A 15,712-nucleotide genomic window follows, 5' to 3' on the forward strand; every position below is an offset into this window, starting at 1 on the left:
ACCTCATGAGGTCATCTAGCTCAACCCCCTGCTCAAAGCAAGACCATTCCCAACTAGATCATCCCAGCCAAAGCTTTATCTAGCTGGGTTTTGAAAACCTCCAAGGAAGGAGCTACCACCACTTCTCTGGGTAACCTGTTCCAGTGTTTTACTACCCTCCTAGTGAGAAAAATTCTTCCTAATATCTAACCTAGACTTTCCTTGCTGCAAGGATTGTTGTTCCTTTGCTAGACTCTCTTCCATTTGTCCACATCCTTTCTGTAGTGGGGACCCAAAACTGAACACAGCACTTCAGATGTGGCCTCACCAGTGCTGAATAGAGGGAAATAATCACTTCCTTTGACCTACTGGCAACACACCTACCAATGCAGCCCAGTATGCCGTTAGCCTTTTCGGCAACAAGGGCACATTGTTAGTTCATATTCAGCTTCCTGTCCACTGTAACCCCCAGGTCTTTTTCTGCAGAGCTGCTGCCCAGCCAGTCAGCCACCAGCCCATATTGGTACATGGGATTCTTCCATCCTAAGTGCAGGACTTCGCACTTGCCTGTGTTGAACATCATGAGATTTCTTTTAGCCCAATCCTCCAATTTACTTAAGTCACTCTGAATCCTAGCCCTACCCCTTAGCATATAATTACTCCCCCCAGCCCGGTGTCATCTGCAGATTTGTGGTGGGTGCACTATGTAATCTTCCGGGTTGTTTATGGAGATATTGAACAAAACTAGCCCTAGGACCAATCTGAAGACTTTTCTTACCACAAAAGCCTGTAGTGCGTTATTTGACAACTCCTTTTCCTGATCAGAAATTCCAGAAGTAGTAGTGGCTCCTTCATGTTTCTCAGTTCCCTGATCTGTAAAATTAACAGGGTTAGAGAAAATAGATAGCTTTCATCATACGTGCAAATAAGTTTAATAAAAATAATTCAGTATCTTTATTACATATTTCATTCCTCCCTCCCTCAAAATCCGTTTGTTAATACTTAGGGCACCTTTACACATAACTGCAACACTACCTTTGCTAAATTCAACTTGGAGAGTATAACAACTTTGGAGTTTGAGTTGCTCCCCCAAAAATATCTAGAGAATATTTTTACATCGTGAAAAGTACATGTTGTTTACTTACACTTCGGTATCAGTACCTGGTAAAAACTATTGTCGGAATCTCTCTTATTCTGCATAACTACTTCATTGAATCTGTATGCTATTACTTGTCCCCCAGTTGCTAAGTTGCCTTAAGTGTTAAGAAATGTAGTAAATGTACATGCTAAAGATGACTAAACATAGAACTAAAACACTCCACTGCTATGCACTGAACATACAATCAGAACCCCAAAAAGAATGTAAAATTCATCTCACAGAACTATTCTCAAATATATTTCCTGAAATAGGAAAACCTATTTCAGATTTTGCATTATTAACTTGGAAGGGGTTAACTTTTAAACTGAGAATGGATGAAAACAAATATCCATTGGTTGGTATCTCTTAAGCATTAAATTGTTTGGAATAGGTTGCTTGTTACAGATCTTCAGTAGGTAGCGTTTAGCGTGTATGTACATTATTTGCTGGGGCAATAGAAGGTATTGCATGGGTAGGAAGATAGCTGCTTATTGTTTAAGGTTACTTATTTAATATTTTTTGTTCACTAATGTATATACATGTTAATTGACTGCTGAGTGCCAGTGCTCCTGCTGGAACTTAAAGCCAGAGGTTCCTGGCTACAGGGCTTTGTCCCTTCACTCGCGGTCAGACCAGTTTACCAGAATTGGGGTCAGGAAGGAATTTTACCCCATGGTCACACTGGTACAAACTGTGGGGGTTGTTGCCTTCCTCCATAGCAGGGGGCATGACCCTGATCCTGTATCTGGCATCACTTGTGTATACGTTGATAACATTTTACAGAAACAGAACACTGGCTGCAACGGCTCTCCTGCTTTACTTGTGACAATTTAGGGTGCTAGGTCTATGTTATTTCAGGGCTGACTTATATACAGTTTAGATTATGGTTTGTATGCACAATTTGGTTATGATCTGAGCCCTGCGTGCTCAGATCATAACCAACCTGCCTCAGGCTTAGATGACCTCTGGAGGTCCCTTCCAGGCTTACTTCTCTATGATTCTGCAACATAGAAGGACACATTTCAATAACATCATCTAACTTCTAACTTAAAATTTGAGCCCACAATTCAAAAACTAGAAACTCCTCACGGAGCTGAGGCCAAGTGTGAAAGTCACAACAGAGAAAACTCCTCAGATAAATGAAACAAAGTTTACGATAAGATCACCTTAAGTACCAGCCACAATTTTGAAGATTACACAGGCAAGAGGCTAGTTAAATACCTGGGGGATCTTGGAATTCCACTCGATATAATATTTTTTAGATTTACCTGTCACGAGTGGTGCTCAAGTGTTGGCCCCACAGGCAGCATGAGTGGTGTGGGGCGGATTAGGCCCTGGGGCATGGTGCCACCCTCTCCTGCTAGGATCAGGCCTTAAGGCTGTCCCTTCCTGGCCCCATGTACCAGGACTGGGCCCAAGGGTTCAGCACCACCCCCTGCCAGCCTCCCTGGGGCCCTGTGCCACCCTTTCCCAGCCCCATGTGCTGGGATCAGGTGCCCAATCCAGCACGCAGGCCTAGGGCTCTCCATGGGTCTGGAAATTTGGCAGGGAGTGGTGCCACAGCTCTCTCACTGCCAAATATCCAGAAACACAGGAAACAGTGTGGACCAAATGACATGACACTGCTGGTTGGATCTGGTTGAGCACCCCTACATTAGACCTAAAACCTTGCATCTGCCAAAGCCCTTAGCTAGTCCTACCATCCATTCAACAAATGAGTCAAGGCAACTTGAAAGAGTTTCTACATTTTCTTTCCTACCACCACACATGCTCACAGTACAGAAATTAGACAGAATCATAGAGTTGGAAGGGATCTCAAGTTTCATCTAGTCCAATCCTCCTGTGAAGCTACAGGATGCAGTATTACTAAACCTTCCAATACAGATACCCATCCAGCTGCTTCTTGAAAACCTCCAGTGAAGGAAATTCTACATCTTTCTTAGGTGGCTTGCTTCATTTTTCTATAGTTCTTAGAGCTAGAAAGTCTTTTTTCGTGGAGATTTAATTTTAATTTTCTTTACTGAAATTTAAACCCACTGTCCTTTGTGGTAAAAGAGTGCAGGTGTTCTCATTTATGGTTACCTTTCAAATATTTGAAACCTGCCATCGTGTCCCCTTAATCTATTTTCCCCAAATTAGGCATGCCCACATAATTCTCTCAACATTGCATCACAAGATTTTCAAGGAAAAGCCAGAAAGTTAGTATTCTATAAATCAAGAAGAGCAAGGCTGGAAGGTGATTTAATCCAATTGCCTGCTCAAATTATCCCAGAAAAACAAAATAACCTGCATTTAAGACCCTCCAGTGATGGATATTCCACAACTTCTCAAAGTAATCTGTTGCTGTACTTAGCCAACCACATAGTCAGACAGTTCTTCCTAATGTCCAACCTAAAGTCTCCCATGTTACAACTTCACCCCATCATTTTTTGCTCTTTCCCTTGTGGACGCAGCGAATAGTTGGTGGGCCTTTTTGTATTCCAAAACTTCTTATTTGTGCCAATGGCAAAATAATTCTCTAGGAAGTATTTAACAAGAACAACTTCAGAAGATTTTAGGTTCAGGAGAATGTGTTTTTTAAACATATATACCCTCAAAGAGCAAGCAGCCCTGGCAGTGACTATGCTATCTGTAGAACATCCTGGCAATCCTCTGAAGTCTTATATTATATAGAACATAACACCTCTTTACTGGGCTTGATTGAAGAAATCAAGAAATTACTCCACTCATTTTAGCAACCTTACAGCTTGCATTGTTGGGAAGACCCAGATACCACCTCTAAACTCTGCTCACTACAATATCTAAATTAGAAAAGTCAACGTCAGCTGTTCTCCACCAAATCATTCCATAACCTCGATCCATTTCTCCTACTTATTTCAGCTAATTTCTGGAAGCAGTACTTTTTTTAAATACACAAAAAACTAAGTATCCCCAGAAGACAAAGCTGAGTTCCAGACAGCTTTGATATCAAAGTAAAAACTTCTGAGATGTAACCTCATGCAACAGAAGCCTTCCCCCTGATATTACATTAGAGATTGGATTCCCTGAAGACTCACCTAGCCTAAACAGGCCGCAGACTCGCCTGCTCATTTGCCATCCACTCATGTAAGAGTTGCATCAAAATCTATTTCCTCCACAGCTAACAGCTACAACTTCAATGCAAAAGGTATCCATTTGCCACCCCAACCTTTCTTTTTAACCCTATTTTTACATCCCTTCCAATTGGAAATTATTTTTTTATCAGTACTGAGCAGGATAATTTTTTATCCAATATAAATTTGCATACATTGCCACACATCTTCTCTGCTCTGCCGGACAGTCACCACTGGCCATCAAAATAATACAACATATTTGGTTCAAAGCTTGGATCAGATCAGTAGGATGGTCCAACCACTGGAGCTCATTCTTTTAGCAAATGAAGCCAAACTCTCCAAAACATCTTAGTTATTATAATCCTCCATCTCTGACAAATAGACCAAATTATTTTGTGCACCCAGCTGGGAGAATGTGTCCTTTACAAGATCATTAAATCTTGTCATAATCTGTCCCATGCTGCCAGTTTTCCAAGAAGACAAAGAGATACAGAAAGCCACCATTCCTTCAGATGGTTCACCTATAGGTAACAGTCAGTAAGCAGTAGCGACAAGCAGCAAGTCAAGAGAGACACTCAAAATGTTGGGGATTCAAGCTCAATGGTTGAATCTACCAGGTAAGGCTTCTCTTTGAGCCAACTGGTTACAGTAATAACCACATCTTCCTTAGTATCTTAAGTATTGGGTATTGATTTCCCCCTTAGAGTTTAAGACCTAAAAAGCTACTTCACGACATGAAAACAGTTATCATCCCATGCAATGAAGGTTCACCCATACTACACATGCATTTTTGCAATGTCTGAACTGAAAGAGACTGTGCCAATCATTTTCACAAAGAATAATCAGTCTGATATAGTGATTATAGCATCACCTCTAGTAACACAGTAACTGTGGCTAAACTGGTTCCTATAATAAACCTTTGTTTCGCTGAATTTCTCTATAGTCAAGTTGGCCTCACAACAGTTTCTAACCAGAAGTAAAATGTTTCAGCCTCAACCCTGTAATAAATAAAGTTGGCTTTAAGTCAATCATCCATGAAAAGCAGATGGAGGATTTTAACAACTAAGAAGCTTTGGAGATTCTGGCTTCACTTGCTGAAAGGATGAGCTCCAGCTGTTGGACCACATCACCAGAGTGGTCCAAGTATCGGATCAGATATGTATTATATTGGTGGCTAATGACGATTTCGTCTGGAAGAGCAGGGAAGAGACTTGCTATACAGACTTCTTAGAAAAAACCAAAGACACAGGCAACCTGCCAGTGCATGGCAGCGTGGCTCTATCAGCGATGGTACTTATATGGGGGTTGAAACCTTAAAGAAGAAAAAACAGTAACATCAATGCAAATGGGTCAATTGACAGTTGAGGACTAAGTCCATGCAACTTCAGCCAGGTCTGGTGAAAAGGAGCTGGAGCGGCACCTAGGATGGGGTCTGCGTTTCACCCCGGTACCCCCAAGCCAAGGTCAATGCAGTCACCCCCTCCCATCCCTCTATCCTCAGGCGTCTTTGCCATACAGCCCTGCTGCTGCCCGGGAGCACCGTCAAGCTCCCTCCCAAGAGGCAGGTGATGCCCAAGGCCCCACAGAGCAGCACCAGAGACGACCAGAGCAGGGTATGGGACCTGGGGCAAATCAGCCTGTGCAGGGCCCTGGCCCTGGATGCAAAGAAGTCAGAAGCAGATTTGGCAGTGGGAGGGGGCAGTACCAAGCAGAGCAGCCGGATGCTCTGGATTTTCGGCCCAGGGAGGAGGGGAAGCAGGGGTACTGAGTGGCTGGACATAATGCCGGCAGCAGCGCAGTCGCCACGGCCGCTTGCGGCCACCATGGCCGGCTCTGCAGGTTTCCCCCAAAGCATAGGGCCTGAGGCAGTCGCCCCAATTCAAACCTCCAGAGCTGCCCTGGGCAGAACCTTGCCGCACCCCGGGGGCAAAAAGGCTCCCAAACCAGCTTCCCCACACATCCCTGTAGGGGGCTATATCCTTCCACCAGGGCAGCAGGGCAGCCGTCCCCACTGCCTGCCACGCTCGCACAGCCAGCCAGCGCCCCCCTCCGGCGGGGCACGCTGGGGGGAGGGGGGGCAGCCGCCCTACTTTCGCGGCGGAGGGATGTGACTCGATGGCCATTCGCTATGAAAGGTCGGAACCTCGCATCCCTCCGCCTATAAGGATGCGTCCCCACATATCCTTCCGCGGACGAGGAGCAAGCCGCTAGGGCGCAGAGCCTACTAACCACCAGCCTTGTCCGCTGCCATGGCCGCAAAGCTCCCGCCGCGACTCAAGGACGCCTGCGCTATAAATCCCCTTTCCGCTGCGATCTCGGGCACGCTGAGCAGCCAGCTGCCTCCGCTTCTCTCCGCGGACTACTTTTTCTGTCCACGGAGCCCACGCGAACCCCCAGGCCGACTGCGCCACTCGCTCGTCGTCGGACCGCCGCTTCCGGGTTCCCGGTGACGTCACGGCGGCGCCACGTTCCTTACGCAGCGTGGGCACGTCGCGGCCAGGCAGATGCGGGAGGCCAGAAAGGAGGATGGGCGGGGCTTTGTGGGGGTGGGGCCTCTTCGACGCACTGAGGCTCCCCCCACCTGTTTCGTGAGGGTGTGGCACGTTCCGTGTCCCGCGTTACCTTCACCGGTGCCGGCAAGTGAAAGCCAGGGGGCGCTTCCTTCGTTTGGCCTGGTTGCATGGCTGGGGGAAATGTAAAGCAAGCCTTTGGGCCCCAAGGGCCTTGCCTGAAAGGTTGTCCAGTCTCTTTCCCAGAGACCACCAAAAAAACCACAACCCTTTTTTCATGCTGCCCCTTGAGTGATGGCAGCCACAACAGTGCTCCAACCCTGCTGCCCCACTATCTTAACTCAGGAATCAAATTTGAGATTGTTTGTTCTCAGATCACTTTTAAATTTTCCAGCCTGCATTGTTTTACATGGATTATCTAAGTATCAATAAATTGCTCATTATATCACTTAAAGTTGATAACATGGCATTGTATGTGAATCCCAAATTCCTTTTTAAATTGGTGTTTGAGGAACATGTTAATTCTCCCAGTAGTCTTTCTTCTCATCCCTATGAAACCTTATTTCAAGGCTACTCAATTTGAAGAACTCCCCCCTAAAAACTTCGAGTCCAAACAGCTTTTTTTCATAATGTACTTTTATTACCTTTGTAGTTAAATTAAATACATGACATAAAGCTAAAAGCACTGAGAGCATCAAGAGTAGTAAGTGTAACATTCATACATACTTAGTCTTGACCTGGGAATAATCCATATACTGTTTTCATTATGTAGCTGTGCTGGGTAACTAACATCTTCAGTTGGTAAACACTGGCATAGCTGTATGGAAGTTTACTGAGCCCTTAAGATGGTAATTACCATTCTTAGTGTGCCAATCTTTATCATTTAATTATGGAAGTTCTATCTCTAACAATTGGGAATGAAATCCTATACCCTTATACCCTTACAAGTTTTAATAGCAGCCTTCAACTACCTGAAGGGTTTTTCCAAAGAAATTTGAGCTAGACTGTTCTCAGTGGTGGCAGATGACAGAACAAGGAGCAACTGTCTCAAGTTGTGGCAAGGGAAGTTTAGGTTAGATATTAGGAAAAGCTTTCTCACTACAAGGGTAGTAAAACACTGGAATGGGTTACCCAGAGAGGTTGTGGAATCTATCTTAGCCAGATGTTAAAAACCTGCAAGACAAAGCCTTGGATTAGATGATCTAGTTGAGGATGGACCTGATTTAAGCAGGGAGTTGGGCTAGATGACCTCCTGAGGTCTCTTCCAACTCTCACTTTCAGTGATTCTAAGCCAGGTCAAAACTTATTGACTTAGCCTGGCCACTACTTCACTCTGCAAGTTTCCTGGTAGACAAGAAAAGAAGTAGTTAGCCATGTCAGTCTGAAGTCGGACGGAAGGTAGGGTAGCATCTTAGACTCATGTCAGGTATAAACTTTTATAGGTGACAGCCTTTATCAGTCATAGCATCTGACAAAGTAGGCTGTTGTGTGTGAAAGCTTATGCCTTTCTGAATGGGTTAGTTTCTAAAGTGCCAGTCTACTTTGCCTTCTCCCTGATGGGCATAGTGATGGCATTAATCTCCCAACTGCGCTGCTGGAGATCTTGGAAATGTGATCCATGTGAGATTTTTGGACTTCATACTGGATGCTTTTTAGAGTGGCAGAAACTTTTTACTTTTTTTTTTTTTTTACTTCGAGTCTTGCAAGTTTAGAAGTAAGTTTAAACTATTTGTTGTAAACATGAAGAATACTGAATTCCATTAGCTCTATGTCTGTCCCAGTTCTTCACCAAAACCTTCTTGAGTCCATGGTCCTCTTTTTCTGACCTTTCTGAAAGCTGACCTTGGAATCCTTACTTATGCGTATTCTTAAGTTCTAGTCCTTGGATTCTGTTCGGCTGCTTCTGAAAGTCAGGGTTTCAAGATTATACTATTAGGTCATCCCTACATTGGAAAAGAGATGGCAGTAAAACTATACAGGCAAACTCTGCTAGTGCAGCACAGCTTATACAAGAAAGTGCTCACAGGACTGGGTGAGTTTGACACACCTGGTATCCAACTTCTGCTGCCCAACTTCTGCATCCTGACATGTAGAGGACAGCTACGCAAAGCTGTCTTCATACATTATGCAGAGTCCATTTTCAGGCTGAGTGGTGCTCAATGGAATCCTCTCTACCTTGGTACTTTTATCTGGGGGTGTTTTTCTAATTGTGTTTTCAAACTTAAAAATGCTTATATTCTATTTCCAAGGCTCTGGCTGAACTATTTTGTTAGCTTAATTTTTTTTATCATGCTCTGATTGTGAAAAAGATCTTCAGCCACAAAAAAGAATAGTTTTCCAAAATTAATTATCCATGCTATTTTTTTTTTGTATGTCAAAACTTTTTGCTTGTTAGGAGTGTGGTTCATATAAATAATTCAATGTAATAAAGGAATTTTTACTTTTTACCTTTACCTAACTTTTGCCCTCTAAAATGGTATTAGCCAGACTTGCCTTCCTTACAAGAACAGGACAAGGTATTTTTCTTGTTTGTACTCTGTTTAATATATTAGTCCTTGCTTTTGTAAAATGGGGAATGGTGCAGAACGGTTACTTGATCTGTTCTTATCAATGATGCAGGTATGTGACCTGCTTGGGCTGATCTATAATTAAATTAAATAACTTTTTAGGGAGCAGACAAGGTGCATGCATAACATTTACCTTTATTTTTATTAATGGAGTTTCAGTCTATCTACATGCAGCAAGTCCCAAACCAAACTTTTTAGTTTGGAAAACCAAATGAAAACAAAGAGTGGGTTATGTTGATATTATTATTTTTTTTTTATTTCATTTTTATTCAGAGATGGATTGATGATTACTATCCGGCCACCTTGGCACACTTCTAGGCTTTATTAATAGGAACCAATTACAAACAGAACTTTGTGAAAGGAGAACAAGATAGAATTTATTCAGAGCCAGAAGATGGTTAAAGACCATGTAATTTTACTCTTTAGAAGTATTTTTTCAAGTTCAACAAACCTGTTTCCTCTCTGTTAGCTAGCAAAGTATTGTGTGAAAGGCAGGTGTCTATGCTGGATTATTTTTTAGGTTTTTGCCCCTCTCCTGGAATTTCAAAGCAAATCTGGACCAAATTATATCAGTTTTTTGTTGCATCTGTTTATGACTTACCTTCAATCTGGAAGTGAAAATACAAGTTCCTGAAATACTGGATACTGAGAAAAATCATCATGCTGAATACAAAAACAATTTGTATATAACCACAAATCTTGGTGGTTACAAAAGTGTCCTTCAGGTTTTTTAAAAATAGCTGAGGTGTAGTCTCAACTTCAGTAGAAAGTTCCAGTTAAAAGTCACATCACTATCTCTAAAGTGAAATGCAAAGTTGTACTGAGCCTACTGGTTGGGGGTTGTTTTTTTTCTCTTTTGTTTGCTTAACCTAGCCTACCAAGGGAGGTGCCATAATGTAATAAATATTTTATAGGTTAAACAATGTTTCCTTTCTCTTTATCATATCTGAAAAGCCTTTGACCTCTAGGCGGCACTATATTATAAATTAACATATACCGGTATCTTAATAAGAAGCTCTCCTCTTGCAAATAGTTATGATTCAAGGCAATTGTATTTGAACATGCGAGGTGTAGCCAATAGATTTTATCTGGCAATTATCTGTCTCTGCTTCTGTATCTCTTTCAAGAGTCATACAACTGAATCTTGAATCTGTTATAATTTTGGAATTTTTGGACTGAAATAAAGGACATTGTCCTGGAAAAAATTGTCCCAAGATACATTTTGGCTTGGTTTTGTTTTTTTTATGTTGTGGAGAAAAAGTAAATGAATGCAAAATGAAGTCTGTGAAATACTGATGCTGTAATATTCTGAATAAATTTTTAATATTTCCTTTTTCTCTTGAAAAGGGAAAAAGACTGAAACCATCTTTCTCCCTACATCTACTACTCATTTTCAAGGCTTTGCATAACTAACTTCCTTGTGTATTTCTGTTCTATATTTTTTCTTGTATATCCTGTATTTCTCCTGAAAGTTCCTTTGTGTTCTTTCCACTAACAGGCACAATTCTTAGGAGGAGATAAATGATACCTAATGTCCCCTGCATGGGGAAAAAAATGCCTTTATGTAACCTTTGCAGCTATTCAGTTCTGGTACTAGTCCATGGCAGTCTAGCCACCAGTTTCAGTATTTCCAAAAGTCAAGGTACTTGGGGAAGATAAACTAGAATCTTCATGTTCTGGGCCCAGTGCTTTCTGGGTTAAATGCTTTTTCCAGCAAAAAGCCTACGAACCATTGAAATCCCCCTTACATGCTCAAAACAATACTTAAGCATGACTTGACTAGTCCACAGGCACTGAGATGGCCCCTAGTCAGGGAAATATACCAGTTGAAATGTATATAGGGTCCAGAGGAATAACTAGAAATTTTGGGACCCTGAACAAAGATGCCTGGGAGTGGGGTGGGGGGGGTGGCATATGGAGTGCCAAGCAGTTATATCCCTGTGCCTGGGCAGCTGCTGCAGTGGCTCCCTGGGGACCACAATTCTGGCACCCTTCTAAACCATCACCCAAAACTCATGCCCTGCCTGCCTACTCGTAGTTACACTACTGCCCAACCTTTCAGCTCTTTTTCTGGCAAGATCGCCATTAACTTCAAGGCTTCCATAGGTAAGAGCTAAAGAATCAGCCCTTTTTTGTGCTTGAGTACCAGGGGTATGGTTTTCTCCTTGCCATGGAAAAACACAATAAAATGTGGACTTTTCTCATTTTAAGGAGGGCAGGGGTGGGAAACAGAGTTTCTCCTTCAAAGGAGAAAAATGCAGGAAACAGTGGGTTTCCCCTTGCCGGCAGGCTGAGTTCCAGCCTGCAAGTGAATGGGGGGAGCAGGGTGATCAGACAGGGGTGCCACATGCACACGCACATGGAAGCTAGGCAGCATGGAGAGTAGCTCCCTGCAGGTAAGTTGGGGTGGGGAAATTAAGTCCTCCATAGTGAGGAAGGAACAGAGTTGGGCTAAGGTTCTGCCCAGCCAGGGTGGTGCATGGAGCCTGGGACTGGGGAGGGAATGTGTAGCCTCAGGGTCTGGGCAGGGAGCGGGCTGGAGTTGTAGGTAGCTCGTCTTGGGGGTAGTGGGGGAATGGCTTCCTGCCACTGTACTCCTGGGGTCTATGGGGGGGGCACATGCCCCCCAGATTTGTGCACAGGGTGGAGGTAGATGCAAACTACCTGCTGTGGGTAGGGAGTGAGGGGCACTGGCAGGGCTGTAGGTGGGGAGTGGGGGGCACCAGCAGGGCTGGGAGGGCAGTGGGTCAGGAGTGAGGGGCACCAGCAGGGTCAGGGGGCTATAGCTCTTGAGTGAGAGGCACCAGCAGGGTCAGGGGGCTGTTGGTAGGGAGTGAGGGGCACTGGCAGAGCCATAGGAGCCGTGGGTGGGGAGTGAGACCAGAGCCAGGGGGGTGTGGGTCCTGAATGAAGGGCACCAGCAGGGCTGGGGGGCCTGTGGATCAGGAGTGAGAGACATTGGAAGCGTCAGGGAGCTGTGGCTCAGGAGTAAGGGGCAATGGCATGGGCAGAGCATTGGCATATTGGGACTGCTCAAGCCACAAGCGGGGTGGGGGGAACATGACAGCTGCAGCTGGACCTGCAAACTGGTGAGCTAAGGGGGCAGGGGGAGCTCTGATTTTTCTGTGAAAAACCCAAAATCAAATGTCAAATGTTATAGGTATTTAGAATTTATTTTATTATAATTAAGGCACTGGTAGACTTCAAAATTGCTTAAAAATTATAGATATATCAATAAAACATTGTGTTCAACTGATACATATATAGTTGTAGTTCATTTTAATCACAGAAAAATGTGGATTTGGGGTTTTTAAATCAGATAATTTGGTATTTTTTAAACACAGAAAACCAGGATCCATAGATTTTTTGTTTTAGGGTTGGAAAGGACCTTAGTAGATCATCAAGTCTGCCCCCCTGCCCCGGGCAGGAGAGGGTGCTGGTGTCAGATGACCCCAGCCAGGTCCTTGTCCAGTCTCCTCTTAAAGATGCCCAAGGTAGGGGAAAGCACCACCTTCCCTGGACGCCCATTCCGGACTCTTGTAACCCCTACTGGTAAACAGAGCATCTCCTATTCCCTAGTTTCTCAAACTGTGGCACACATACCCCTGGGGCTACATGAAATGCATGCGGGGGTACACAGGTACCCCAACACTCTCTCTCTTACCTTCTTCCTCTCGCCCTCTTCCTCTCAAAACCATGGTAAAAAATTTGGTGCGCCATATATTGCACAGCACTTTAAATTTCCCAGTAATAATTTGGTGTGCCATGCTTTGCTTTGGTTCAGCCCTCCTAGCTTTGGCCTCATCACCTCTAGCCCAAGTACATACTCGAGTTATGCACCCCTGGTATAAAAGGTGGCAACCCTATCCACACCAGATCAGACATCTGTCATATCACGGCCTTATATACATAGCCTTTCTTCCAACATATAGTTCATAGATGACACACATTAGTCTGTAAATATTAAATCCCCTGGAAAATTGAGTGTCAGGGTACTTCTGAAAATTTGAATAAGTTAGGGGGTACTTGCTACTTAAAAGGGTAAGAAACACTGTCCTATTCCTTGCTGCCTCCTCCCCTCCCCAAAATGAATTTGTAGATGGCCACAAGGTCACATCTCACCCTTCCCTTGTAGAGGCTGAAGAGATCCAGGGCTCTCAAACTCTCCTGCAGGACCTTACCTGCAGGCCCCTAGCCATGCAAGTAGCCCTCCTCTGGACCTTTTCAAGGATGTCCGCATCCTTCTTGAACTGCAGCGCCCAAAACTGGATGCAGTACTCTAGCTGTGGCCTTACCAACGCCACATAGGGGGAAGTATCACCTCCTTAGACCTGTTTGTAATGCACCTGCTAATGCCTCTTGATTATGTCAGAAATTTTGAAGCCACACACACAGTGCACTAGCTGGTCTGTATGAGAAGTTTATATATGTCTAATACAGCTGCACGGTACTTTATACTGTACCACATTACGGGGTACTTTGACACTTTGCAGAATGCTCTGAGATACAGAAAATTGAGGGTATTGTATCTATCTATCTGTGACCTAGAACAAACATTGATTTGTTGAACTGATTCTTGAGTTTTTTCTTTTTCACTCCTTTACTTCATAAACTGGTTCGTTGGATTAACTCTTTTGGAGGCAGTGCAGCAGGGAGTACAATGTGAGCATTGGATACCTTGTGGTATTTGAAACATTCCTGAAGCTGATGCTTAGTGAGATATTATATTAACAGGTTGCCTAACATGAATAATAAACAAGAAGGGAGAAAAGTTAAGACTATTATTTATTTGATTCTGGAAGTACTTGAGATGTTCTAGGCATTTTACCGGACATTAAAGAATGAATAATACCTGCTTGAATAGGATATAATGAAGTTTTATCCCAAAATGTATAAAAAGAAAACTTTTTCAAAACCTACCCATTTTACCATCTTTGTCCTGTTATAACATCTTAGAGGATTTGAGCTTTACTGGTAGGACATTTTCAGGGGGGGTTTTAGGACAGCAGACTAAAAAGGGTTCTGATGTTTGCAAAGATATTGGAGAAGTAAGGAAAACAAATATTTTCAACAATGATTCTCAAAATGGATTTTTCACCTTCATGTAGAAAAAATGCAAACTACTTTTTCATTCCAGTTATCTTGGCTTTACATTTCAACAATGCTTCAGTAATTAAAGGATTTTTTTCCTATCCCAAGATTTTTTTGACCTTTGGAATATAAGGATGGCTATATTTTGGTAAGTCATGCAATTTGCTAGAAGGCATTGGAATATTATGATGGAGTTATTTTTATAGCTATAAAAGAGGCTTTGTTTATATGGAATTTTACAAAAAGACCTATGAAATCCTCTCACTGGTGCTTTTATAATACACATCTGCTGATCACATGAGTGACATCAAAATGTTTTGTTACATATATAAAAGCTAACAGAGAAATACGCGGTAGTTGATTTCCCATGTTCTCTGTGTGCTAAAACCTAGCGTTCTTACTTGGGCAGTTCTTGTTGGCTTCCAAACCTAATAATTTGGTGCTGTCTGATTAAATACAAGTTCTTGTTCTTCTCGGCATATGTTTTAACATGCCTTACTATATAATACAATTAAATCCATTGTTTGCAACTCTGGATCAATCTGTGGTAGAAGCCTTTGCTAATAAAGTGTTTCTTTCTTTCCTAATGATGAGCAATGCAGAATAAACACAAATACAAAGGAAATAATAGTATAATCAATCTACCTACCAAGTTGTTATTAAACTGATTTTATTGGTATTTCTCTGGAAACTGTATTAGCTTCTTAAAATAAAAATATAAAGGAATAGGGAAACATACCAGATCATATTCCTGCTCTATCTGTGTCCCATAGCTTGGGAAGAAGTAAAAACAATGCAAACAGCACAATGTCTCTACATTTTAGAGCTGTAAAGCTACTTCAGTATAGAAAGCCATCTCTAGAGCTGAGGAGTGACAACTTTGTATTCTGCTGGAGAATTAATGCCCTTACATGTTGGCATTGTTTTGATGTAATCCTCAACATGCAATGTCAAAGTATTTTGCCATGTGTCACTTAAACAGTTCTGCAACTGCATTTTGTACAATATTTCCTTTCACCCCTATTCTCTTGTCCTGGTTTCTGGGAGAATCCTTTCAATTTACCTGGCTCTCCTCATACTAATTTATGTCTATCAATCATCAGTAAGGAAACTAATCCAGCTCAAGCAGACAGGAAAAAGTGAATTTAATGGAAGTGTTTTAAGGTTTCAACATTTGTTATTGTTCTACATTGGAACAAAAATTAGCCTTTTACATTTGGATGTCAGTGCACTAACCACTAAGATATTCTTTGTATCTGCCTGGTTTTGACAGACATTCTGCCATGGATGTAAGAAATCTTCCCAATGAAAGTTTGTTGACACCAATATATTTCC

At 42.7% G+C, this 15,712-nt stretch overlaps 1 protein-coding gene across 1 annotated transcript in view; it reads right to left on the reverse strand.

Moving 5' to 3' along the window:
- CNOT10 (CCR4-NOT transcription complex subunit 10) overlaps nt 1-6,679 on the reverse strand; it is a 46,901-nt gene extending 40,222 nt beyond the window's left edge. Inside the window, exons 1-2 of the mRNA XM_090046454.1 lie at nt 6,439-6,679; nt 758-852 (exon numbers count right to left, since the gene is read on the reverse strand). Coding sequence (XP_089902580.1) covers nt 758-852; nt 6,439-6,460 — 117 coding nt within the window. The 5' untranslated portion in view covers nt 6,461-6,679. The remainder of the gene's footprint in view (nt 1-757; nt 853-6,438) is intronic.
- Nucleotides 6,680-15,712: the final 9,033 nt, after the last annotated feature.

Source organism: Crocodylus siamensis, chromosome 5 (assembly GCF_052110815.1).
Source record: "Crocodylus siamensis isolate JL-2025a chromosome 5, ASM5211081v1, whole genome shotgun sequence".
NCBI lineage: Eukaryota > Metazoa > Chordata > Crocodylia > Crocodylidae > Crocodylus > Crocodylus siamensis.